Source organism: Homarus americanus, unplaced genomic scaffold (assembly GCF_018991925.1).
Source record: "Homarus americanus isolate GMGI-L3 unplaced genomic scaffold, GMGI_Hamer_2.0 scaffold54443, whole genome shotgun sequence".
Lineage (NCBI taxonomy): Eukaryota > Metazoa > Arthropoda > Malacostraca > Decapoda > Nephropidae > Homarus > Homarus americanus.
In genome coordinates, this window is record NW_024750852.1 from 725250 (window position 1) to 751945 (window position 26696).

The following is a 26696-nucleotide window of genomic DNA, read 5'->3' on the forward strand; positions in this document are numbered from 1 at the left end:
AAGGAAACACTGAATCGTATTATTGGGTCGGTCACAGTGCTTGCTCCGCCCCTGTTGTATGTACACAAAAAAAGAAAAACAACTGAGCTAATACAGCGTCACTGAACATAGAGGGTGAGCGGAGTCCTGAGAGTACCGTTGAGTGTGTCAGGTGGGAAGAGTAGGAAATGTCACTTGGGTGGGGGTCCATGATGAAGGTGTGGGGTCATTCTCCACTTCTTCCTTCCCTCAGGTGTGGTCGTTCCCTCAGTCCCGGGAGGAGCCAGGGGAGGACCATCATCTTGCCAGGCCACCACCTAACCCCCGCCGCGTGTACTCCGCCTTCTACTCCCCCCTCGAGGTCCCCGGCCTCGACCCCTCCGTCTTCGGTTATAGGAAGGTGAGCATCAATCACGTCTGGGATCCTAAGTTGTACTTTACTTTGATATGAAAAGTTAGATGCAAATCGCCAGTTAGTGAATGCTTTAAAATTGTACATTTCTACTGTCTGAAAATATTTTAAATTAGTGATGTTCTGAATGTGACAGAAGATAATAAAATGAGATAATATGCTCAGAAACACATTGAAAGCTATCAACAAAATATTACAAGGTTGAAGATAGGGGCTCCTACAGATCTTCCTACTTCCTGTAGGTGCCGCAGGTGCAGAATGATAAGGGTGGTGGTAGTGGTGCTCCTGTGTACACCTACGACACCACGCCGCGGCAGGAGGAATCTTCAGGAACGCGGGGAGGCGAGGAGTCCAGCCCACACGATGACCAAGCACAACACGTCTTCCTTGGGCCTAAGTTCTTCCAGTGAGTCACCGACATGTTCCAGTTGACAGAGGCTTTCTCTGGTGTGACCCTGTATAGATTCTCGCCTACTGTACTGTATGTGTGTATGAGAGAGAGACAGACAGACAGTCAAATGGGAATAAGTAGATAGAAAATTTCTTCAGTAAAATGGTTATACAAGTTCACATTGATTTGGTATGTGCATAGGCACCGCAGGTATACAAGCTGTGTTTAGACAATACAGGAATACAATTTACATAGACTGTACACGTGTACAGGTATACAAATAATGGTAAACAGTAAGTAGGTTCAACAAAGAACAGCCCAACAAAGTCAACATTAGCTTATTTCCAGTAGGTCTATGGTTAATGACACAGAAAATTACTCTCTTCTCGTGTCGTAGCTTCATCCACTTTATATGTTTTAATTCTAAATTTGATTTATTTTATAAAATTACTGGTTTTATTGCTTAGGTACTGTATATTGTTTCATTCTTTTGTAACTGTAAATACGAATGTTTTTTAGCTTGACAGACACCACTGAAAATCTTAAAAACATGATTCAGGATCAATTGTTTCTCTCTATATAACCACACTTAACATGTCAATTGTTTGCAGGCTTTTGTAACCCCATACACGATCACTTTCATCCATATCCACCGTAAACCTCACCATCTAGTTTTGAATATTTTGTAAGTTTGGCTTTTAGACTTAGTGTTAAGGCAGAGTACCACGATGATCAGGAATAGTCCAAGTGAGATCGTATAAGAGCTAAGCAAAGGGTCTTACGAGCATCTGTTGATAAACATTGAAATTTCTATAATACCGTAAAAAATATTAGACTAGTTTTGTTTTGTTCCATTGCAATATTATCTCAAATTAATTCGCCCAATTAATTAGCCCCGAGTTGAGCTTACAGGTGAGAGGGATTGGGTACCACACCTTACATTAAGCTCATTTACTCTTTGTTGTTTCAGTTTTACTAAGGTGTTTTGATAATTTGTTATTTGTATGCCTGTGTGTGTGTGTGTGTGTGTGTGTGTGTATTAGCCTCTGTCTAACAGACAGTAATGATTTATATAAATGTGGGCTGCATGCATTGTGATCATATAATTATTACACCTACGGTAATTAAACTATGAGCTAGTGTCTAGTAAATAAGCTCCAATATCAAAGAAAGTGATGTATGTAATGTAACCTCATTGTCTTTCAAATGACCTCTGCACACCACTGCCGAAGCCAGGTCTTTAGTTTATCCACCGGCGATTTCAATCATATCCTGTCTCTCAAACAGACCAGATGTGTGTTCACAAAGCTCGTTACAACTTGCTTCAATTCTTCTAACACTCACAGTTCATAGTGTTAGGTACGGTGATATTATACGTTAATTGTGCATAGACTATTTTCTTAATAAAAGGAGAAAACACCATTTGGATTTGGAAACTCAACATAAAAACATTTATAATTGTAACTTCTAATTTACCTACAGTGCTGAAACTACAGGACAATAATTCATCATAATGTATGCAGCCCCAAATTTATATGATCACTACTGTGTGTTAGACAGGGACTAACACAAGTGTGTGTGTGTGTGTGTGGCGAAATTCAATACCTAGGACTCCACAACATGTACAATTTTTTTTAAAAACACATAACATGAACACGAGAAGATACATATGACATGCCACAACTAAATGCTCTTTTAGCTGAACAACGATAAATGTCTCCTGAAACGTTCTGCTTTTATCCCTCACCACCACACCATGCCAGTGACGGTGTTGTAACGGTGATGGTGTTGTGTATGACGATGAAATGTTGTGGAGTAGATGTGGTCACCCAGCTGTCACGTTTCTCTCTACCACACACATACACCTCACACACACACACACAACCCCCTCACACACATACATATCAGCCAGGCTACAAGACACATGCCTTCATCACCATCTGAATCTATACAAGACATGTTGAATAGGTGAGCAGGCGACTCTCTGGGGTTTGGGGGAAGGGGGGTGGGGGTTATGACACCTGACGCGGTATTGAGGTGAATGAACCCGGGTACCTGTCCTTCTAATCCATCCTCCCCCTCCTCCTCTCCTCCATCTAACTCCTACTTCAAAAGTCTTCCATCTAATCCTCACATCTCCCCCCCCCCACCTCCACCTAATCCTTACCCCACCTACTCCTCCCTTTCATCCAACCTCCTCTACCACCTAATCCTCTGACAGGCCTACCACCTAGCTATAGTATGTAACACGGTATTAATCATAGTTTATTAATTCCAATATCTAATTTGTTATATCTTATTATTACACTAAACAGGCTGTATTATAAATATTATTCTACACAAGGCGAAATACTGCATCTAACACCCTAAGATATGTTAATTACTAGATTTAATAACTATAAGTTTTCTAATCCCTTACTCTACCAATATATTTTACTAAGTAAGATATTTACCCCTGTTTAATAATATTACCCTAACCTATTTAAGGTTAGGGTAATAAATATACTAAAGTATATTTATTCAAAGTTTAAAAATCTTTGAATTATTTACCTAACCATATTAAATCCAGGAGATAACAGTTTCGGTAATGAGATGGTTCAAATTATTGTTTCATTGTGTATTTTACCAAATTTCTATGTAATGTCAGCAGTGGGGTTAGTTCTCCTTATGTTGTTTTAAGTTTATTCATGCATCATGTAATGGCATGTGAAGTTTGTATGTGCTATTTGGGAAAACAGTTCTTCGTGTTAACGGGAAGGGGCCGAGTGAAGTGAGTGGCCCATGGCAACTAGTTGGTAGCCAGCAGTTCATAAGCAAGCGAGCAGTGGTGGTGCTCCGTGCTCATGTTATCTGTCCTTTGAAAGATCTATACTGGAAATTCTGGAGTTATTAGACACACTAACCTATATACAGCTGTAAATATATGTCAGTGTCTTACCTTGTGTATGATTATTTGGGTCGCCATCCTCCCGCCGGCACCATACGTTAACTCCCGTGACAGTGTGCTTGTTTGGCGATTTAACTCAGTAAACATCTTTCGATAGATACCAATCACAGGCAGTTTACGGAATAGAAGTGCATCACATAAGTATTGGTTCCTTCAACTACCACTAGAGGTGCTGGTGTATGTAAACAATGACGGTGGCACGCACTACAATGCTATAAACAACAGAATTCATTATTATTTTTTCTCTCTCTTCCCTCCCATGCGTGGGAGACAATAGTGTTTGTTTAGTCAACGTATCCTCACAATCTGTCTGCCTGTTGCTGAAGTGTTTGTCCACACTCACCACCCACGTCCACCACCCTCGCCTTCCACCCACGCCCACCACCCTCGCCCTCCACCCACGTCCACATTACCCTCGCCCACCACCCACGTCCACCACCCTCGCCTAACACCCACGCTTACCACCCTCGCCCACCACCCACGTCCACATTACCTTTCCCACCACCCACGTCCACCACCCTCACCCACCACCCACACCCAAACCACCCTCACTCATCACCCACACCCAAACCACCCTCACTCATCACCCACACCCACTTTTCCCTCTCACACCATCCACACCTTTACCCACACCACCCTCATTCACCGCCCACATCCACCACTCACGCCCTTACCACCCACAGGTACCTTAACAGCCTGCCATACGCGCTCCTGCATAAGTTCCTGGACCAGACGTCGACAGGAACGGAGGCGGATCAAGAAAGGCTGAAGCGCTCTGCCCCTCGCCCAGGAAAACAAATCTTCTGCGAGTGGGATATAAAGGTCAGTCTGGCTTATTCTAACACTCGCTTAACTGGTTCTTCTGCCTCCCACACTCGAGAATTTAAAATTAATACAATAGACGGAAAAAAACTGTGCGTGAACTTGAATTTTCAGGGAATAATCAGCGTTTTCTTTACAATTCCATGAAGGTATTGTATTTTCCCCACGGGTTGGCCAGCGGTGATTCAGACAATACCCGGACGGCTTATACTAGAGAGATTACCAAGTTAAATTTTCACCTCATGACTGGTTTTGTCGAGACGAGCGTATCTGGTTCACTTAGCCAAAGATGCAAAGAAATCACAAATTCTAAATATGTTTTTTCACTTGTTAATCTCATATTAGTAGTATTTTATGAGTATTTTATTACTAATTTTGGGGGTTATTACACGTTCATCACAAATTCTAAGTATTTTCAGACTATTTACGTTATTTCATCATAACTGCCAGGTTTTGTCTGGGTACTTTCACGTGAATATTACAGTGTTAAGCATTGTCATCCATGAAACAAAAATTCTCAATATAATGTTTTTACTTCAGAATTGTTATTCATTACGTAGTTTTATTTATTACAAACTAATAGTTTCGTTTGTTTATCATGAAAACTACATAACTTCATTGTTTACTCTATATGTTTAGTATTTTCTGAGGGTTTCGACGTATAAATTATAACTGCAAATTACTATCTTGGTACTTTTTACTTGTTTCATACAAATAATGCGTATTTTCACCATTCTATTGTACGTATTAAGGATTTTCACGTATTTATTGAAAATATTGGGTATTTTCTAAACAACCTCACATTTCAATCATAAATGCAAATCACTTTCATATAATATTTTCACGTGTTAATCTCCTTGACTGTGTGACAGACTGAGCAAGGTCTCTACCTGCTGATGACGTTCCACAACCTGTCGGCGTCCTATAGCGTCGACTGTAACGGCGCCTACATTGAGGTGGAGAGAGAGAACAACGGCTACGATGCCAGATGGTGTGGCAACAGGGTCTCCGAGGTGGGTTATATTGACAGTGAAGTCCATAGGTAGAACAAATTCGAAAAAAAAAAATAACTAAAACATGTTACGCTTTCTATTCCAACATTAATTGAAGCATTGACAAGGAAGAAAGGAAAGCGTACATGTAGGCTTCAAAACATTACCGTGTCTACACAAACCTAATTGTTGAGTGATCCTCCCTAACTCTAATTAGCCCACAAACTTAACCCATGATCCTCCCTGACTCCAATTAACCATCAAACATCACCCATGATCCTCCCTAACTCGCATTAACCCACAAGCATCACCCATGATCCTCCCTAATTCCCATTAACCCACAAACCTCACCCATGATCCTTCCTGACTCCCATTAATCCACAAACATCACCCATGATCCTACCTGATTTCCATTAACCATCAAATATCGCCCATGGGCTTCCCTAACTCCCATTAACCCACAAGCATCACCCATGAGACTCACTAACTCACAAACATCACCCATTCATCCGTGATACATGTTCATTATAACTAAACCCAGACGTCCGCTCGGCTACTCGGGGTTCGGTACTCGGGTCCTTAATATTAAGCACTTTAGTTTTCACTTTCCAGAAGAAAAAAAATGATGTTAGCTGGCATGAAAACGCTTATTCTATAATATTCCTTTTCAGCACCTGAGGACATACCGTAGATTTTGTTAAAATTTCATACAAATGTAATCTGTTATATGCTGACTAGGGATCTGGATTCAGAATAAAAATAAATAAAAAAGAGCAATAATAATAAAAAAAAACATATAGAATATTTAAAACGTTAGTTCCGCTGTTCCCTTTATAAATATTTTCTCAAGAATATAGATTAACTTTACTATTTAAATATTCGTGCGTGGAATATTATTGTTCTCATGCCTGTTTATTGGCTCGACAGCCACACCCACACCTGTAAACGTACAATGACCACGGCTTTTAAATCCAATTATCAGCCTGGACATATTGACATGCATTATTGACGCACCTGAGCATGACTTACACTACTGACGCACCTGAACATGTGATGTACATTATTGACGCACCTGATCATCACGTACACTACTGAACATGATGACAGTGTGCCAGTGCAGTAGTCTACTGATGTTATGTCCTCGTGCCTCGTGAGCAAGAAGCCTCAGTAATAAGGAATATTAAGATTATGAATATTTATTGACTGAATCCTATAGGCTTGGTAGCCATTCGGTATCCGTATCGATACAGCATACAGCAGGCCTACACAATGAAGCACCACCCTCCACAACCTACACTTCCCAAATATAGTTACAGTATACACCCAGTCACAGCTGAGTTCATGGTAGAAGTTAATTCTTGCACCCCAAAGTCGGACTGGCCATTGTGCTATTGTACCCTCATTTTTAGATTCTAACTATTCTGAGCCGACGACACGTGCACAAGGGGATAGGACGGGTATGTTATTGCCAGGGCCTCATTTCTCTATTACTAATGGTATCATGATGGGTGGCACAGTCGGCATGTCAGGAAATGATCAGCTGAGTGAGTGATTCTTCTTAGAAAATTATAAACCTGGTGACAAGTGCATAGATCATAGATGACTATCAGCGCTAGTGGGGTGGAATGGGTCCCAACTATCATTGCTAGTGGGGTGGAATGGGCCCCAACTCTCATTGCTAGTGGGGTGGAATGGGCCCCAACTATCATTGCTAGTGGGGTGGAATGAGCCCCAACTCTCATTGCTGTTGAGGTGGAATGGGCCCCAACTATCATTGCTAGTGGGGTGGAATGGGCCCCAACTATCATTACTAGTGGGGTGGAATGGGCCCCAACTATCATTGCTAGTTTGCTAGTGGGGTGGAATGGGCCTCAACTATCATTGCTAGTGGGAAGGAATGGGCCCAACTCATAATGAAATGGCACGGCTCCCAAACAATGTCCATTCCGCCTTCACTAGACCCATCACAGAGACCCCATGTACACCCCTACGCCTATGGCAGACGTTTACAATTTAGTAGTTCTCAACCTGGGGGATTGGGTAATTTAAATAAAGCTTGACCCTCATAGCAGAGTAACAGAGCTTGTACCCTATGAGCTAATAATGCCAATCAATAATCAACCTTGAACGGTATGGTCGTATACTAGCCCAGCGTTAGTGTGGCTTCATCCTGTACTGAAAGGCGACATTCTTGAGTATCTGGAGTTACTGGAGATAGAATTCCATGAGTTTTTTCCTGATTTAGACAACAATGGAGCAAAAATAGTGTAGATTTTTTTTTCTGTCAAACATCGCGTACAGAACATACCGGAGGCAATGCAAAATGAATTCATAGAGCACTGAAACTATTCATTTGCCAAGGACACATTCGAAGAGAAGAGTTTGGCGGAGTTTTGGGTGGCATTGTGTCATTACCCTAATATCAGTTTAATGTCTTTCCGGATACTTCTGTTATTCTCGTCGTCCTATCTCTGTGAAGTGGGATTTCCACGCTGTTAAGCATCTAAGTGAAACAGCGTATTCGGCTCCACGTGGAAGATGACTTTCGTTATACCCTGACTGTGACTCAACCACGCATACCCCAGTTGGTAGCAAAAATGAAAGTGCAGCCATCCCACTAAGTTTTTAATTAACATTTCTAATACTCTTTTTTCATGCATGTAAATTTTGCGCGCGTGCACTGCGTCACTAGTTTTTATAGCCTGAGTTATTGTCGAGGGAGGATACACCAACAGAAACGGCGGCATCACAGCTGAGCAGCGCCAGACGGACTTACGAGCGTCATATGGCGGAGGGAGGGCAGACTGTCTTAATGAGGAACATTTTAATCACGTCTTGCATGTTCCTACTCAGGCTGTGTCCGTGGTAGTACTAACCGTGTCGAAAATCTGGAGTTCACTTTTCCTGGCTGTTTTAGCTTTTTTTGGGGGGGGGGGGGGTTAAAAAAAGGATCGTTCTTTCAATCTAACATAAAACTGACGTGTAAATATTTATTGTCTCTATCTCTTATGTCAGTCAATTTATTTTAGTCAATACTTCTCACGTCACGTCTTGCTTCTAACTCAGTAAGGGTCCAGAATCACATTATTATCGCTCTACAGGAGAGAGGAGTTACAATCCTGCTTTGGTTAGGATGAGTTTGGTTATGGTAGGAATATGTTAACTTAGTTTAGTCATATATTAGGTTTAGTTAGGTTAGGTTATTTTTAGCATGGGTTAGATCAAATAAAGTTCGGGAAGATATACTAGTGACTGAAATACAAGAACCTGCACTCTGTCTCTGGTGCCCCATTGTGTTTTTCATCCTGCCACCAACTGCCGCCTGTCATTATACTGGGATTATTGTGTGTGTGTGTGTGTGTTGTTAGCCTCGCACTTTTTACTTGGAGTCTGTGAAATGCTACCACGACCACATAATTGGCTATTCCCGGTGGAGGCTCCCGTTGCTTAAGAATAAGACAAAGGATCAGGCTTTGTGTGAAATATAACATTGCTTATGAAAGTCTTTGTTGCCATTGTGGTGCCGTAGTAGAGTTCCCATTTCACACACACACAAAAAGTCCTGGGTTTGATTCCTGACTAGCGAGGTATTGCAGAATTAAACTAGACGACAGAATTATGAATATTGGGATGCTTTTAGTCTGAGGCTTTCCCCTCCCCATCCCATGTGAAGATTCTGTCGGGGGAAGGGAGTTCATGCTCCCCAGCTGTCCCCCATCTGAATCTACCCTGGACATTTCACAAAGTTAACCAGGAATGACGTTTGACAGCCTGTGCCGCGGCCGCACGTCATCTTCGCCAAGACTGAGGTGCGCATCACTGTGTACGACGACGGAGACGCCTCTAAGTCCCTCCCTACAGGCTTCGAAGCAGACATTGAAGGTAAGTTACCCTGCAACCGTCCTCCCGAGATCATGTTTACCCCGAATAACGACTACGCTTGTGGTTTGCCTCAGCCCATAACTGAGCAACAATTGTCGTTGGTCACCCTTAACACAAAAGTACCACCCATCCCGGTTACTCTTGACACAGTATGTAATAGGAACCAAGTATTATATATAAAATGCACCACAGATACACACACACACACACATACACACACACGCTACTACTACTACTACTGCTACTACTTAACTGTCACTCGGAATCAAGTATGACGATCATCCAACTATGATACAATGATACGAGTTATTGGGGATGTCATCTTCGTTGGTGAGTTTTGAGGTGACTAAAGAGGCCGATACGGGACCGGCAGAGTTGTTCACAGATGTTGCACATGTGGAGGGCTACATCTAGTGCGGGAGGGGCGGCAGCAACATCTTCCCTGCTCTGGCACTTGTCTGCCTCGGTGTGCAGTCAGGCTAACTCGAAAGTATTGACACCTTCTCGTGTAGTGCTACTCCAAGCGTTACGATGTGGAGTAATCGTCTACCAGGTGAGGAAGTCGATTTGGCACTTTTTCAGGTTTGTCTTAAGACTATCCTTGTACCTTTTCAGTTGGCCGCCAGCGTTACGTTTACTATTCGTTAGGTGACCATAAAGTAGCTGCTTTGGCAGTCTACTGTCGTCCATGCGGGTAACATGGCCAGTCCAAAGTAGTTGTTCATGGATAATGGTAGCCTCGATGCTCCAACAGTTGGTGTCAGCGAGAATACTGACATTTGTTCTCTTGTCTTCCCAGCGAACTCGAAGGATGGAACATAGACTACGTTGATGAAGTTTTCAAGTGCCTTGAGGTGCCCCCTGTATGTAACCCATGTCCCGCTGCCATATAGCAGGGTGGGGAGAACCACAGCTCGATACACGTGCAACTTTGTAGATAATTTCAGCTCCCTACAGCTGAAGACACGGGTACGGAGTCTGCCAAAGGCCCGAGATTCACATCTGATCCGATGTTGAATCTCTTCATCGATGTCCACGGTGGTGGACAAGTGGGAGCCGAGATACTGAAAGTGGGTAACATTAGAGAAGCTAGTACCGTTCAACTGAATGGATGGCGGAGGTGTGGCTGAACCAGGGGCAGGCTGAAAGAGAATCTGAGTCTTACGTACATTCACCTCATGGCCGAAGTGTGCATACGCATCTGTGTAGGTGTTCAGGATTTCCTGTAGGTCCCGTTCAGTGTGAGCGACAAGTGTGAGGTCGTCTGCATGCTGAAGTTCAGTATGGAAGCTACTGACACCTTTGTTAATGCCTGGAGTCGTCTTATGCTGAAAAGACCCTTTATCAGGTACCGGATGTCCATCCCGCCGGCTAAATTGGCACTGGCACTAGTAAGGAAGGCAGCCAAGAAAATGGAAAAGAGAGTTGGTGCCAGTACACATCCTTGGTTTACCCCCGTTTCAATGGGGAAGAGCTCAGACTGGGTGGCATTGTGTAGGTCACTGCAGTTCATGCAATCGTGGAGTTGCCTCACAATGGCAATGAATTTTGGTGGGCAGCCAAAACAGCTGAGGGTCCGCCAGAGGGCTTCCCTGTCAACCAAGTCGAAGGCCTTGGTTAGTTCAATGAAAGCCATGTACAGGTCACGACGCTGTTCTCTACAAATTTCCTGTATGTGGCAGGCAACAAAGATCATGTCAGTGGTGCCATGTGATGGTCTCAAGCCACATTGAGATTTTGGAAGGAAGTTTTCCGCCTCAGGAAGAAGTCTGTTTAGGAGTACTCTGGCAATGATCTTGCCGGCTTTTGACAGCAGCGAGATACCACGGTAGTTACCACAGTCTAACCGGTCTCCCTTGTTCTTATAAATATTAACGATGGAGGCATCTTTAAGAGTTAGGGGATTTCCTCCTTTTCCCATATATTCTCCAGGAGAGAGTGGAGACGGCTGGTAAGCAGTGGTCCTCCTGCTTTATACACCTTGGCTGGGATTACCTCAGTCCCTGAGGCTTTGTTATATCTCATCTGTTTGATGGCAGTAGCTACCTCATCCAGGGATGGAGGTTAGCTTAAGTGGGTCAAATCTGGATGCTGAGGGACCTCCTGGGTAGTCAGGACATCCAAATGGGTGTTTCGATTGAGCAACGAATGGTAGTGCTCTTTCCAGTTCTGAAGGATACCTTCTTCGTCTTTAAGTAGGGAGCTACCATCAGATGAGTGGAAAGGGATGCGCCATGAGTCATTGGCCCATAAAAGTTTTAGTGGAATTGAAAAATTCGCGCATCTTGTGTTGGTCTGCAAGTTCTTGCATTTCACATGCTTTATTTTTAAGCCAGTCGTTCTTTAGATTGCGAAGTTTGTGCTGAGCCACAGCTTTCTTCTTGTGGAAGGTATCAGCTTTGGTTCGAGACTGAGGGTTGTTCTGCCAGTCATTTAAAGCAGCACGTTTATCATTGACGATTACATTGATTTCTGGGTCATTTTCATCAAACCAGTCCCTGTGTATTCTTTCGACCTGGCCGAGGGTCTCTGTAGGTTTTTCTCATGACAGAGTCGACAATACCCCATTCGGCACTGGGGTTTGGGTTGTTTGTTGTCGGGTTGTTTATCAGCCTCTGTTCGAGCTGCTCTGAAGGCATGTGCTACTGCTGGATCCTCCAGACGCTTAGTGTTAAACCTCTTCTGGTGGCTTGTTGAATTCACTGTTTTAGGGTGACGTTAAGTGAGAGCTTGGCTCTGAGGAGCTGATGATCAGTGTCGCAATGGTCTGACCCACGCATGGCTCGGAAGATGGTGACATCTCAGCTATCTATTTCTCTGACAATGATGTAGTCAATGAGATGCCAGTGTTTGGATCGTTGTTGTCGCCACGAACCCTTGAATTTGTTGGCTTGCCTAAACCAGGTATTGGTGATAGTGAGGTTGTTTGCAGCACACTTGCTGAGGAGGAGTAGACCGTTGGGGTTACATTTGCCTATTCCATTTCTCCCTATGATTCCCTGCCAAATGTCAGCATCTCTGCCAACTCTGGCATTGAAGTTACCTAGGAGCACAACCTTATCTTCTCTGGGGATAGAAGTTAGCACTCCGGCAAGGTCGGCATAAAAGGCCTCCTTGGTGTCATCCTCTGCATTCTGTGTTGGGGCATTTACACTGATGAAGAAGGCATGACGCGAGTGATTCAGTGGAACTCGGAGCGTCAGTTAGCCTATGTAGGATACGTTGGCGGATGGCAAAGCCAACTCCATTGGTTTCTCTCCACAGCAAGCTTACCCTTCCAGAAGAAGGTATAACCAGACCCCCATTCTGTAAGTTGAACCCTCGTCTGGGAGCTGGGATTAACTAGTGGCTGCTCTGTCGATGTTATACATAGCCAGCTTTTTTGCCACAAGGACAGTTCTTCTTTCAGGACGCTTATTTATGCCAGTATCCAGAAGGGTCCTGACATTCCAAGCAGCGACCATAAGAGGTTGTATAGTTTGTTTTTGTTTTGATCTGTAATTATGATTGTGTTTTCGACCGCATAAGGATGACCTTACTGGGTGCAGTTGCCCAGTCAGGTTGGCTCTTTAGGAAGGCTATGTTTAGGGCACCTATTCTTGCCCACTCCCCAAGTGGGTTGAGCAGAGTGGGTCCTCAGGAGGGCTACTAAGTCGTATAGACAGGACCGGATTGCACTGCTGCCTAGATCCCGGTGCATAAACTACCATCTTGTCTATGCCGCCCATGTGCAGAGTTGCGACTAGAGACTTCCGGCAGTCATCTCTGCCTGTCCCTGTCACCACTCGTCCATCGACATAGGACTTTTGGGGGTATAGGGGTTTTGATGATGATGAGAAGTATGATGGTGCTGGATGATGGCTGCACGTGAGTTGATTTATGTGGTGAGGCAGGAGCGCAGGCTGCAACCACACATCCAGTGGTGCAAGTGTTGCAACAATTGGGGAGAGGGGGAGTTGCAATGGACTGCCGATAGCCCAGTTTGTTGGGTTTCGCCTTAGTAACCTGTCAGTCATGCATTGCCTTCATCCACCGATGTAGTAGTTGGGTTCCCATGTTGGTCACCTCTTCTGCCGTTGGGGTCTTGTAGGAGCACCGTAGGCATGTCTGCCTGATGTGGGCCTCCACCTCAGATTTTTCGTTCGGAGTTTATTCCCGTAGCCTTATACCTACCAATATTATTCCGCAAGGCAGCGGGGCAGTGGTTGGTAGGCGATAGGACGTGTCCACATCCCAGTGGGCCTATGCACCGTCCTCTGGGCCCATTGCCGCTCCGAGATCCCCTGCTGGTCTTGCCTGGGCCCAAGAGGCACCCAGTTACCGTGTGTTGCCATGAGGAGACACAGCAGGAGTCTTGATGGTGAACAGGCTGTGTACTCGCAGGCGAAGACTTGTGCAAGTTGCTTCCCTGCTCATCACGAGGGCTAGCCAGCGGCGGTAGCTGAAAGCGAAAGGGAGCAAGCAGTGCTTGCACTTTAACACTTACATAATGCTACTACACTAAACGCATTACACCACCATGTGCACACACACACACACACACACACACACATTGCAGCTTGGTATTTTTTTCTCGATACTGGCCTTAATACTCATAATAATGCACTATTATAAACTTGTGCCGTTAATATTCCAGTCGCATTATACAGTGATCAGATGTAGTACTGGCTGACTGACCTCCCTGGACACTAAAAGTCGTGGATCGGGGTCATCAGTCTCATTAACACGAATTATTTTAATTTTTTGACATTTATTATTTCTTTCTTACCTTTGTGGTGCTCAGTGATCGATCTGTTCGACTCTCGGGACTACAATTCCTTCATGAGATCCAACGCCTATCCACATATCCGGCGCCTCCTGCTAGGGTAGTCCACCTCCCTCCTCCAGCCCACAGTAACTCGGTAACTATATGAATAATGTATCAATGCCAGAAAAGAGTAATGGTAATAATTGCTTAAATATTATACAGTGAAACCCCTTTTTAACGGATTATATGTGAAAGGTCAATCCGTTTTATCGAATCTTGTTAAATATGCAACCTCCTTCTAATGGACTATCGCATATGTAAAAGGTTAGTCTGTTAGATCGAAGTACGTTATATGGAGGTTTCACCGTATACTGTACATTACTCGCATGAAGACAACATTATGATAGAGTAACTATAGAATTGCAGTAATGGTATGGTAATACTAATAATAATAATATTATTATTATTATTATTTTTATTATTATTATTATTATTATTATTATTACTATTATTATTATTATTATTATTATTATTATTATTATTATTATTATTATTATTATTATTAATTTTACAGGTACAGTTACGGTGTTTCCGTGACTTCACGAAAATAGGTGTTACGTCTGCCCAGCGTAAATGATGATGCCAGGAATACTGATGTGGGGAGGTTGCGACTGTAGGTGTTTCTTCTGCCCAACTTACGGGATGACGATGGGACTACATGCGCCTTCATTTTCGTAATACCTGACAGTCGAAAATTCTATATTGTTTACTAAACGTCATTCCATCAGCGTAACAAGCACTGTGCATCAAGGAAGTATTCTTGAAGGACTTGTTAAAGAGATACGACAATATGTGAATAAGTTTGAAGTAAGGAAAAGAAATTAAATTTGACGGTGCTCCTTTAGAGACAGAACCATTCACATTCTTCTACAGAAACCTAGAGTAATGAAATATGAGTATCTTTAAAACAATTTGTAGACAACCAGATAGATGTTTCGTGCCTTGCTGATGATGAATGAATACCATAACAGAACAGCACAAAGGATGAATGAATGACTACAAATATAGGGAGAAGTCTCTGCTCTTCACTCTGGCCAACCTCCAGTGTAGTTAGTAAAAGGCTTCCAAGAATGAAATATAACCTGAAAACAACTAATTATACACCTAACCTTTTGAGAAGTACCAACAAATTTATCAACAAATATAAATCTAATATCGTGGATAAGTACGACACACCTTACTTCAGCTGCGATTCTCAACGAGCTTACTATATTTTTTTCTCCGCTAAACGAAAAACTCGGAACTTAGCTAGTAAGTATCGAAATATAACCGCATATTTCTTGTAGAATATAATAATTATTACATTTAATGGGAAGTATTATTCTATAAGAATATGATTACTGTATAATTTAGCAGTTATCGTACTTTCCTCTCAGGAGCGTTGAGAAAGGCGTTCTAATTCACTTCTCAGGACAAGACAAGATTTGACAAGACGAGGGGATGACGTTGACACAAGTACTCCAATTCTGTTTACATTTTATTCCGTTATTTTCCCCCGAATGAGGCATTAATTAAATAGATGGTATACAGACATAGGTATAATTTATTACCTGAAGATGAGTAACTTTTGGTGTCACTACATAACGAGACTGTAGCCCCGCTTCTCCCGACCCACATTACCACCTGTAGTGCTTCCCCCATCACCACCTGTAGTGCTGCCCCCATTACCATTTATAGTGCTGCCCCCATTACCATTTATAGTGCTGCCCCCATTACCTCCTGTAGTGCTGCCCCATCACCACCTGTAGTGCTGCTCCCATCACCACCTGTAGTGCTGCCCCATCACCTCCTGTGCTGCCCCATTACCATTTATAGTTGCCCATTACCATTTATAGTGCTGCCCCATTACCTGCAGTGCTGCCCCATCACCTGTAGTGCTGCCTCCATCACCTCCTGTAGTGTGCCTCCTGTAGTGCTGCCCCATTACCATTTATAGTGCTGCCCCATTACCATTTATAGTGCTGCCCCATCATCACCTGTAGTGCTGGCCCCATCACCACCTATAGTACTGCCCCCATCACCACCTATAGTGCTGCCCCAGTGCCCATTACCATTTATAGTGCTGCCCCATTACCACCTGCTGCCCCATCACCACCTGTAGTGCTGCCTCCATCACCTCCTGTAGTGCTGCCCCCATCACCACCTGCAGTGCTGCCCATCACCACCTGTAGTGCTGCCCCATCATCACCTATAGTGTTGCCCCATCACCACCTATAGTACTGCCCCCATCACCACCTATAGTGCTGCCCCCATCACCACCTATAGTGCTGCCCCCATTACCACTTGTAGTGCTGCCCCATCACCACCTATAGCTGCCCCCATCACTACCTGTAGTGCTGCCTTCATCATCACCTATAATGCTGCCCCCATCACTCTAGTGCTGCCCCATCACCACCTGTATTGCTGCCCCATCACCACCTATAGTGCTGCCCCCATTACCACCTATAGTGCTGCCCATCACCACCTCCTGCCATCACTACCAGTGCTGCCTTCATCACCTACTGCCCCCATCACCACCTATAGTGCTGCCCCCTACAGTGCCACCACCTATAGTGCTGCCCCATCACCGCTGCCCCATCACCATAGTGCTGCCCAGGCTGCCCCCATCACCACCTATAGCGCTGCTCCCATCACCATCATAATCTGTAATGCTGCCATCATCATCACCACCACCACCTTTCGTGTTGCCACCATCACCACCACCACCTATAGAGCTGCCACCGTCACCACCGGTAGCTCTGCCACTATCACCACCACGACCACCTGTAATGCTGCCACCATCACCTATAGTGCTGCCACCATCACTACAGGTAGTTCTGCCACTATCACCACCACCATCTGTAGTGCTGCCACCATCATCACCATCACCACCTTTTAGTGCTAGCATCACCACCACCACCACCACCTATAGCGCTGCCACCATCATCACCTGTAATTCTACCACCATCACCACCACCACCTATAGTGCTGCCACCATCACCACCTGTAGTGCTGCTACCATCACCACCAACACCACCATATGTAGTTCTGCCACCATCACCATCACCTGTAGTGCTACCATCACCACCACCTGTAGTGCTACCATCACCACCACCTGTAGTGCTGCTGCCATCACCACCTGTAGTGCTGCTACCACCAACACCTTTATTGCTGCTACAATCACCACCACCATCTTTGGTGTTATCACCATCAGCACCTGTAGCTCTGCCACCATCACCATTAACACCTGCATTGCTGTCACCATCACCACCACCAGCTGTAACGCTGACACCATAACCATCACCTGTAGTGCTGTCACCATCACCACCACCACCTGTAGTGCTGCCTCCATCATCATCAGTAGTGAAGCCACCATCACTATCATCACCTGTAGTGCTGCCACCATCACCACCATCATCTGTAGTGCTGTCACCATTATCACCACCACCTGTAGTGCTGCCACCATCACCACCACCACCTGTAGTGCTGACATCATCACCACCACCGTCTGTAGTACCGCCACCACCACCACCTGTTGCGCTACCACCATCACCACCTGTTGCGTTACCACCATCACCACCACCTGTAGTGCTGCCACCATCACCACCACCACCCGTAGTTCTATCACCATCACCACCACCAGTACCTGTATTGCTGTTACCATCACCACCACCATCTTTGGTGTTGCCACCATCACCACCTGTACTTCTATCACCATCACCACTACCCGTAGTGTTGCCACCTCCACTACCTGTAGTGCGCCACTGCCACCAAAATCCAGAGTGCTGTCTGTCAGTATCAAGTACAGGTGCACCACAAAACCATCATAACTACTTGTAGTGTTGCTATAACTGCCACTATTGTACTGGTTCCACCACTATATCATTGTCCACACCACAATCACCACCACCAACACTGATATCAACATCATCAATACTTCCGCAAGTACTATCACCTACACTTTCATTATATGGAATATATGCCAATACCATCATTGGTATTGTATTGGTGCTAATATCTCCACTACTTATCTCCATCCTGGTAATATGCACATTCCCACTTGTAGTGTTATGCCACAGGTCACCAGGTAGGAGGGGCGTGATGGGCACCGTTTCTCTGGTAATGTAGTGACACTATCTAATATCAATGTTGACCAAAAAGATTACAATCATTTCCCATGCTAAATATAAATTCCATCCCTTTCCCCATCTTCTCTCACCTGGAGGACCTCACTTGTTACATACGAAGTTTAACACCTTAAACTGAATGCATTACAAAGGATGCTCCTGTATATTCAACATTCTGTACAGTATACTGTAATATCATTGCAGTGGGATTTTTTTAATCATACAGTACTCAAAATAAACCCTTCCGTTTCTAATATGGACCTATCATATAAATCATTATAAACTTTGATATTTGAACCTACTACAGGACTGTACATATTAGAATCCATTAAAAATGTGATTCTATTGAACTTTCATTGTCAACTGTCTCTGCCGATAAACCCCAAAGACTGTGTGGTAATTGTTTTCTTCTTTTTTTTAGCTCAATACATAGTCTGGGGCATTATCGGATACTCTGGGCATTTTAGAGTACAGTACTTTGGATATTTTGGGATGCTTCATGATATTACAGAGTACCGTGGGCAATATAGAGTATTTAGGGCATTATGTGGTACTCAGGGCATTTTCGGGTACCCTGGGGCAATATTGGGTACTAAGGACATACTAGGGCAGAAATGGGTACTTAAGACACACAGGGGCATTATGAGGTACTCTACGACTTTCTGGAGTACTGCAATCATGTAGAGCATTTAGCTGTTCTTGAGTACTGAGCCACAACAGGACACTTCTGTCTACTATGACAATCAACCTAACTGCAAAACAGTACCCTCCCCTCCCTTCCCTCATTTTCATTATAGGTCCCCTAAACTATAATTACATACTGTACTGTTCTGTAAAGTTGAAAGAATATTTAAGAAAAAAAGAGTACCCCCCCCCCCTGTAATGATTATACCAAATATCAGGGGTAAGGTACTACAGGTAATTCAATATAATTTTTTTTTAACATTAAAGTTTATTGCGTATGCTGAAACCATAATTATTAGCTATAATATATATATATATATATATATATATATATATATATATATATATATATATATATATATATATATATATATATATACTAACCTATATATATATATATATATATATTACGCTAAACAGGAGTACGTATTAATTGCCGTTCAGCTTATGCTGGTGACGTGCAGGCAGATTGGGGGCATTTATTATTTTTTGGAAACTTCTGAGTGGCCATAAACGACCATTTAATTAAAAAAAAAAACTATAAATGAATAGCTTCATATAAAATCTTACCTAACTTAACCTAACCTAACCTTACCTCACCTAATCTACTTTAGGTATAATTTTGCTATCGTATGATAGAAAATGACGCCTTGAATGAAAGAGCAAATTTTACCATATGCGAATTAAATTCCGTTGGATTATAGCAATAAAAACCAAAAGTTATCCATATTCCACAAAAAATGTAGTTGTTTTTTAAGGATTAATCGACAACTTGGCGTAACAAATTGCTTGGAGTTATACTGATATCTTAAGCTTGTCAGTGTCTGGAGAATTGAAAGTTCTGTACCTGTACAGTCAAAAGTTACCCAAACTGAAAAATGAATGTGACCATAACTATATCTGTAATATTCCAGAGTAGGATTCCTTGTGCATTAAACATGTAACGTGTCAAGGAATGTTGTGATGTGAGAACTGTCTTGTGTACAGTTTACCTCTCAATTCCTTTACAGAATAATTACAAGCTGACTCGATGACTTTGCCAGTAATTAGATAGAAAATATCTGGATTCCCTCCATGCTCTAACAATTATTGTATCATGTATATAGTTTCTTTAATTTAAGTTAACATTGGTAAGAGTTTGTTTATGTGTGTCTACTTATGTATATTCCATTGTTTTCCGAGTAGATTTTAACCCAAATTATTTCTTACATTCAAGTTCGGTAAATTTTTTGCTTTATCTCTTAATTTGGGTTTTATTGTTTACTTTTATAAATGTACTCTATTTTTATTATACTGTACAATACTTTGCCATTTAATATAATTCTTATATTGTTTTACTGTGAAGAGATGAACCACCAGCGTGACTGCTTGGTGTAGGCCGGTGACCACCAGTCAGTGTAGACAGACAAGAACTCTGTAAACAGTGACATTTTTGTAAAGCCATAATGTAGTTACCTGATTAAAGTAGCTTTTGTGCAGTTTCTGTTTTTTACCCTCAGTATACTGAGAATTTAACTACTTCTACAATGCTAAGTGTAACTTTTGTGCATTTTCCTTTATTAAATTTATCATATTAATCCCTTGGGTACGAGGGGGACTCTGCTCAATAAAATCGTCTAGCGTGGGCCAAATAAAGTATTAAAAGTGGCATCCAGTAGTGAAAGTGTTAAGAATTAAAATGGGTATTTACTATGATCAATGGAGCATTTAAGAAATCTTTCATAATTAACCTTACGAATAAAAAGTACACGTGGGCATTTCCGGTCATGCAAACTCTAGTACAGTATCTAAACACATACTTTGTAAAGCTTATTTGAGCATTTCTCCTTATCTAACCCTTTAGCTTTTACAAGGTGTTTCAAAATACCAGTAACGTGTTTACCACCATAGCAATCCAGGATTTAATTAAAAATTTAAAAATTTAAGCATGTCATTCAAAATAGTTTGGATCATATGAAGATCCTCCCCCCCAAACCTACTTGGGGGGGAGGATCTTCATATGATCTAGTCTGGGGGGGAGGATCTTCATATGATCAAGCCCAGTCGCGCTCATCTGAAGATCCACTAACCTAACCTGGCCTAGCCTGGCCTAACTTCTTCTAGCCTGGCCTGGCCTGGCCTGGCCTGACACAACCTGGCCAGGCCAGGCCAGGCCAGAGCCAGGCCAGGCCAGGCCAAGGCCAGGCCAGGCCAGGCCAGGCCTGGCCTGGCCTGGCCTGGCCTGGCCTGGCCTGGCCTGGCCTGGCCTGGCCTGGCCTGGCCTGGCCTGGCCTGGCCTGGCCTGGCCTGGCCTGGCCCTGGCCTCCCCAGGCCTGCTTGGGAGGATCTTCATATGATCTAGCCTGGGGGGGAGGATCTTCAGTTGGATACTTTGGGGGGGAAGATCTTCATATGATCCAATAGTTTTCCTAATTTTTCCCCATTTTTTAAGTTTTTAAGTGGTCCCTCGGTTAACGAACACAATTCGTTCCAGAAGGTCGTTCGTTAACCGAAAATTTCATTAACCGAAACTATTGTTTCAATGGGATTTTGGGTAATTGGTTCCAGCTCACCGAAAATAAATGCAGTTAAGTACACTTACTTTGAGGTGTGCATGTAGAAGACTCCTGGTTGATGATGATGATGATGGAAATTAGAATGGGGGTGGAGGAGAAGGGAGAAGAGAAGGCATTGGGGTGGAAGAGAAGTCACCCCATGCTGCCATTTCACCCATAAAATTTTAGTTCACTTGGTGTAATTCAAGATTATTTTCTTTAAATCAACACTGCACTGCATTATATATTGTCAATGTGTAAAATAAACTTCAGAATGACCAATAATTGTACTGTAAAAACGTAAAAATAGTTAATGTTCAAGAGAGTCTCAAGCAAGAAGCTTCCTCCACTGAGCAGGGACACACACTGACGCCATTTTGGGTGTGTTGTGCGGCTGTTTGGTGTGCTAAAAACTAGTTCCCTGGACTTCAATTATGTTAAATAATTGTTGAAATGACTAAAAACTTTAATATAAGACTTGGAAAATTATTGAATAGTACAACCTTCTTGATATTTACTCAAATGGTAACGAATTTAAGCCCTAAAACCGAATACTGTATTGATGGACTAATACTACAGCTGGTGAGCAGGCGACATGTTGGGAAAAATTCGAAAAGAATTCATAAACCGAAATTTTTTCGTTAACCGAAGTGAAGAATCTTATGGAAGGTAATTCGTTAACCGAAATTTTGTTAACCGAGGCGTTCGTTAACTGAGGGATCACTGTACTGTTCTCAACTAGGAATCTCTACTTGCCTTTCTATCTATACTAACTTAACTATTCAGTTCCAACCTTAACTTGCCCGCCTGAGCTGCTGACTCCACTATGAATTCTGGGTAGTTCTAATAATACAAACACGTACAGGGGTACACAAGCACTCACTCGTAATACGGACACATGTGGGGGGAGACAGGCATTTACTGGTAATACGGACACGTGGAGGACACAGGCATTTACTGGTAATACGGACACGTGGAGGACACAGGCATTTACTGGTAATACGGACACGTGGAGGACACAGGCATTTACTGGTAATACGGACACGTGGAGGACACAGGCACTTACTGGTAATATGGACACATGGAGGACACAGGCACTTACTGGTAATACGGACACATGGAGGACACAGGCACTTACTGGTAATACAGACAGGTGGAAGACATAGATACTTGTAGGTATCATGAGCACTTATGGAGTAACATGGGCTCTTGTAGGTAACATGGGCTCCTGTGGGTAACATGGCCACCTGTGGGTAACGTGGGCTTGTCTAGGTAACATGTGGCTGTTCCTGCCACCGCCCACCTATCTACCATTGTGTCCGGGAGTGAGAGAGAGAGAGAGCCACTGTGAATGATGCTTTGGCAGGGTTGCAGGTGGTTCATGAGGAGGCATCGTGGTCATCTGGGGTTTTGTCCACTGGGGTTTTGTCCGTTGGGGTTTTGTCCATATACCCAGGTGAGTTACCTCTGTCTCTCCCCTTCTTGTTCCCCCAGGTGAGTTACCTCTGTCTCTCCCCTTCTTGTTCCCCCAGGTGAGTTACCTCTGTCTCTCCCCTTCTTGTTCCCCCAGGTGAGTTACCTCTGTCTCACATTTTTCCCCAGGTGAGTTACCTCTCTCACCTTCCCCCAGGTGAGTTACCACTGTATCAGCGGTAACACAGGTTTCTCACTCCACGTAGATGTGAGAAAGTAGTTATCTAGTGACGCTTACTACCAAACCACAGCTTTTCTCTGCGTTCATCTTTACTGGTGTTCGCACTCTTCGCCTTCACAATTGTTCACTCTCAAAGCCAGATGGCAGGTTAGGTTAGGTTATTATTATTATGAGTTCTCTTTATTTTAAAACATTACGTACTGATAACGTTCCATGCTATTGCTAGTTAACATCAGAGTAACAATAGGATATACAGTATAAGATGAGCAGGATACATCATCAGTCTTCTGCATGTGATTGGCTGTCTTCAGGGTTTTCCAAGTGTGGTTACATTGAGTAAGCAGAGGTGTTTAACGTAGTTGTGATCAGTTCAATGCATCAATGGGCCTCTCATATTGAAATGGGAGGATTTCCATGTGCTGTGCCCATCTTATGTTCAATACAGTAAAACTATATCTGCTGTATGTATGGACTTACAGTACAGTATGTATAATGTATCAAATTAGATTTAATGCACCCTCCTGGAAAAAAGCACCTAACAACTTTGTTATCCTAATGCCCCATCCACACGATCGACCAGTGCCCGGCGGGCTTTGCCCATTTACCGGGCAAAGCCTGTGTGTTGTTGTACACATGGGGGTGGTTGGCGGCAGTCATAGTCGGGCGCCCGTAGCTAGTAGGTGGTCGGCAGTGGCCGGTGCGGTACGATCACTATGGTGTGTCGCAGGTATAATCACCAGACAGTTAAAGCGAAGAGCATAGCGTTGTGTACAATAATAATTGCTGCTATGTGCTAAAAGAAGAACCAAATGCAGAAAAGGGGTTGGTGCAAAGAGTGGTTAGGTCAAAGAAAAGTATTGGGAAGTCATGCCACGATTTTACGTGAACTGCAAGACTTCACCAATTACATGAGAATGGACCCCAACACCTTTTACAAACTTCTAGCGAAAGTGGAACCATACAGTATATAAAAAAACAGGATACCAATATGAGGGAGAGTATATGTGCAGAGGCTCGTCTAGAGGCAACGCTCACAAATCTTTCAACTGGGTGCACCTACACGTCACTTCAGTATAGAACGAGGATATCAAAACAAAGTTTGTCTCGCATAATACCTGCAAATTGTCAAGCCATGTATGAAGTATTCAAGGAAGATTACTTGCAGGTGAGATTTGTAGTACATAAAAATTCATTGAATAATGTTAGAATTATGATATGCATAGACAGGAAGCTATGGGACTAGAGTGAGGAGAGTGGAAGGAACGAAGAACACACGAATGTCCTCATTACATAATACATAAACACACTCCCGTTTATTGTCACGCCAATTATGTACATTGCATAAGCTTATTTGGTTATACACTGAACATATGAACCGAGAGGGGAACATAGACGTATCACATTTGCAGTACTTAACTCAGGTTTTACAAAGTGCTAGCACACGTTCTGTCAGTATCTCTGTTCAGACCTCACCGACTTGAGGACCCCGACCCCCGAGGTCAGCGGTGGCGTATTGATCAGCTGTTTTTGACAGTCACGTGAGGTTTCCAATAATAACACGTGTCTTGTTTTCCAGGCTTGTGTAATGTTGAATATTAATGACAATATTATAAGAATGTCGGTTTTCCGGTTTTATCGTTGGTCTGGCAGAGTCGTCGCTCCATATCCGGCAGCAAACCACCAGGCAGGCCGACCATGATTTCGCTCAACGACTGGCACGGGCAATCCACTGGTTTGTCCGCCAATTTTTCCCGATAACGGGCATTTAGCGCGTGCCCGCCGGACACTGCTCGATCGTGTGGACGGGCCTTCACTGTTTACCAGTGCCATTTACTTGCACCATCTCGGCTCACAGGAAACTGTATACTCCCAGTCTCCCATTGCCTATGTGCACCGTATGCTGTACCCACATTGTCTATATTCTTGCTGAACAGTAAAATAAGTTTATACATATCCTTATCCAACGTAAATCTTTATGACCACTTTACTGAATAAATATTATTATGAACTGTGTCCTTGAACAAGTTCACATGATATTATGGCATTGTATATAAAGTAGTCATGTTCATTGTGTTGATGGACAAGCCTTCAGTTGAACACAGAAAAGTTCTTCAAGGGGTTTACATATTTACTTGATAATTTGGCTCGGATGAATTTAATATGGGATCTGATTACAGTATGTACTGTACATCTGGGAGCCATTTTGAATAATGTAATTTTCATAAACATCAGTGCCTGGCATACTGGTACAGGCAGATTTTATAAGAGCAGATCCATTGTACATATGCGAGTGTTGGGTATATACCTGTCTGGCGTGTTGTCACGGATACCCAAAGAATGTTCTATACTACTGAGGGTATACACAAACACTTGTTGTCTTAAAAGTAGGTTCTATTCTCGTACGGGAGATATATACAATAGGACGCAGAAGCTCGCGTTCGCACACCACGAGGACTCTGTCTTCTCTCTCTATCTATCTATGTATTACTACGCGCTGGCCTGTACAGATGCCAGCATTCACAAGCTGAATACATAAAGTATAAATGTGATAATTTATATACATAACATGGTGCACAATAAATGGAATATTACATAGAATTAATACATGTTCTGCAATACTTTACTATACATAATTAATAAGAGTAATATAATAATATACAGCTGAAGGTACTACTTTGTGTCCATATATATCATACACCTCCCTCCCCCCTATACGCTCATAGTTTCATCTTGAGCGGACCTTTTGTTTCTGAGTCGCTCGGACCTGCGGAGTACTGGGGCAGAAACACAAGGTGGGGATGGATTTACTTTAGAGACATCAACATTAGGGGACTCAACTGGGGAGGGGTCAACACTAGGCAGCTCCACAGGTCGGAGGAAACGATGGTTCCTCCACCATACTCTACCACTAGGAAGACGCACTTGGTAGTCCCTTGACCGGCCAATACCCATGACAACCCCAACCTTGTCCCAGCGGTGAGATACCGGATCTTGAATCCTGATCTGCTGGCCGATACTCAACCTGGGAAGGGGGCGGGCATGACAGTCGTATCGAGCAGCGACATCTGCGGCTCGTTCTGCTGCACGGCGGTCACATTCCTCAGTCTTGGCCTGCCATTCTTGAGAAAAAGACTTCGGGTGGGCAGGAACACAAGACCTGAGATGATGTCCGTATAGAATCTGGGCTGGGGAGCGTCCGGTGAAGTTCGGGGTGTTGCGTAACTCCAACAAACCTCGATCGAAGTCCTCGCAGTCGATATTTCCTGAGGGTGACACCTTAAGGATCAGGCGTTTCACAGTCTTGACTGCGGCTTCAGCGTGTCCATTCGCCTGGGGGTAGTGGGGCAAGGTCACGACATGACGGACTCCCCAACGGTCCATGAAGTCCCGGAACTCGTGGCTGGTGAACTGGGGTCCTCCATCAGTCCTGAGGCGGAGGGGAACACCAACTTCTCTGAAGTAATGCCTGAAGTTCCGGATGGTAGC

The 26696-nt window shown here is 43.5% G+C and overlaps 1 protein-coding gene across 1 annotated transcript in view; it reads left to right on the top strand.

Moving 5' to 3' along the window:
- Positions 1–16024, top strand: part of LOC121854408 (serine-rich adhesin for platelets-like) — a 65883-nt gene extending 49859 nt beyond the window's left edge. Inside the window, exons 4-10 of the mRNA XM_042349079.1 lie at positions 233–379; positions 634–797; positions 4413–4551; positions 5424–5564; positions 9314–9425; positions 14209–14326; positions 14747–16024. Coding sequence (XP_042205013.1) covers positions 233–379; positions 634–797; positions 4413–4551; positions 5424–5564; positions 9314–9425; positions 14209–14294 — 789 coding nt within the window. The 3' untranslated portion in view covers positions 14295–14326; positions 14747–16024. The remainder of the gene's footprint in view (positions 1–232; positions 380–633; positions 798–4412; positions 4552–5423; positions 5565–9313; positions 9426–14208; positions 14327–14746) is intronic.
- The last annotated feature ends 10672 nt before the right edge of the window (positions 16025–26696 follow it).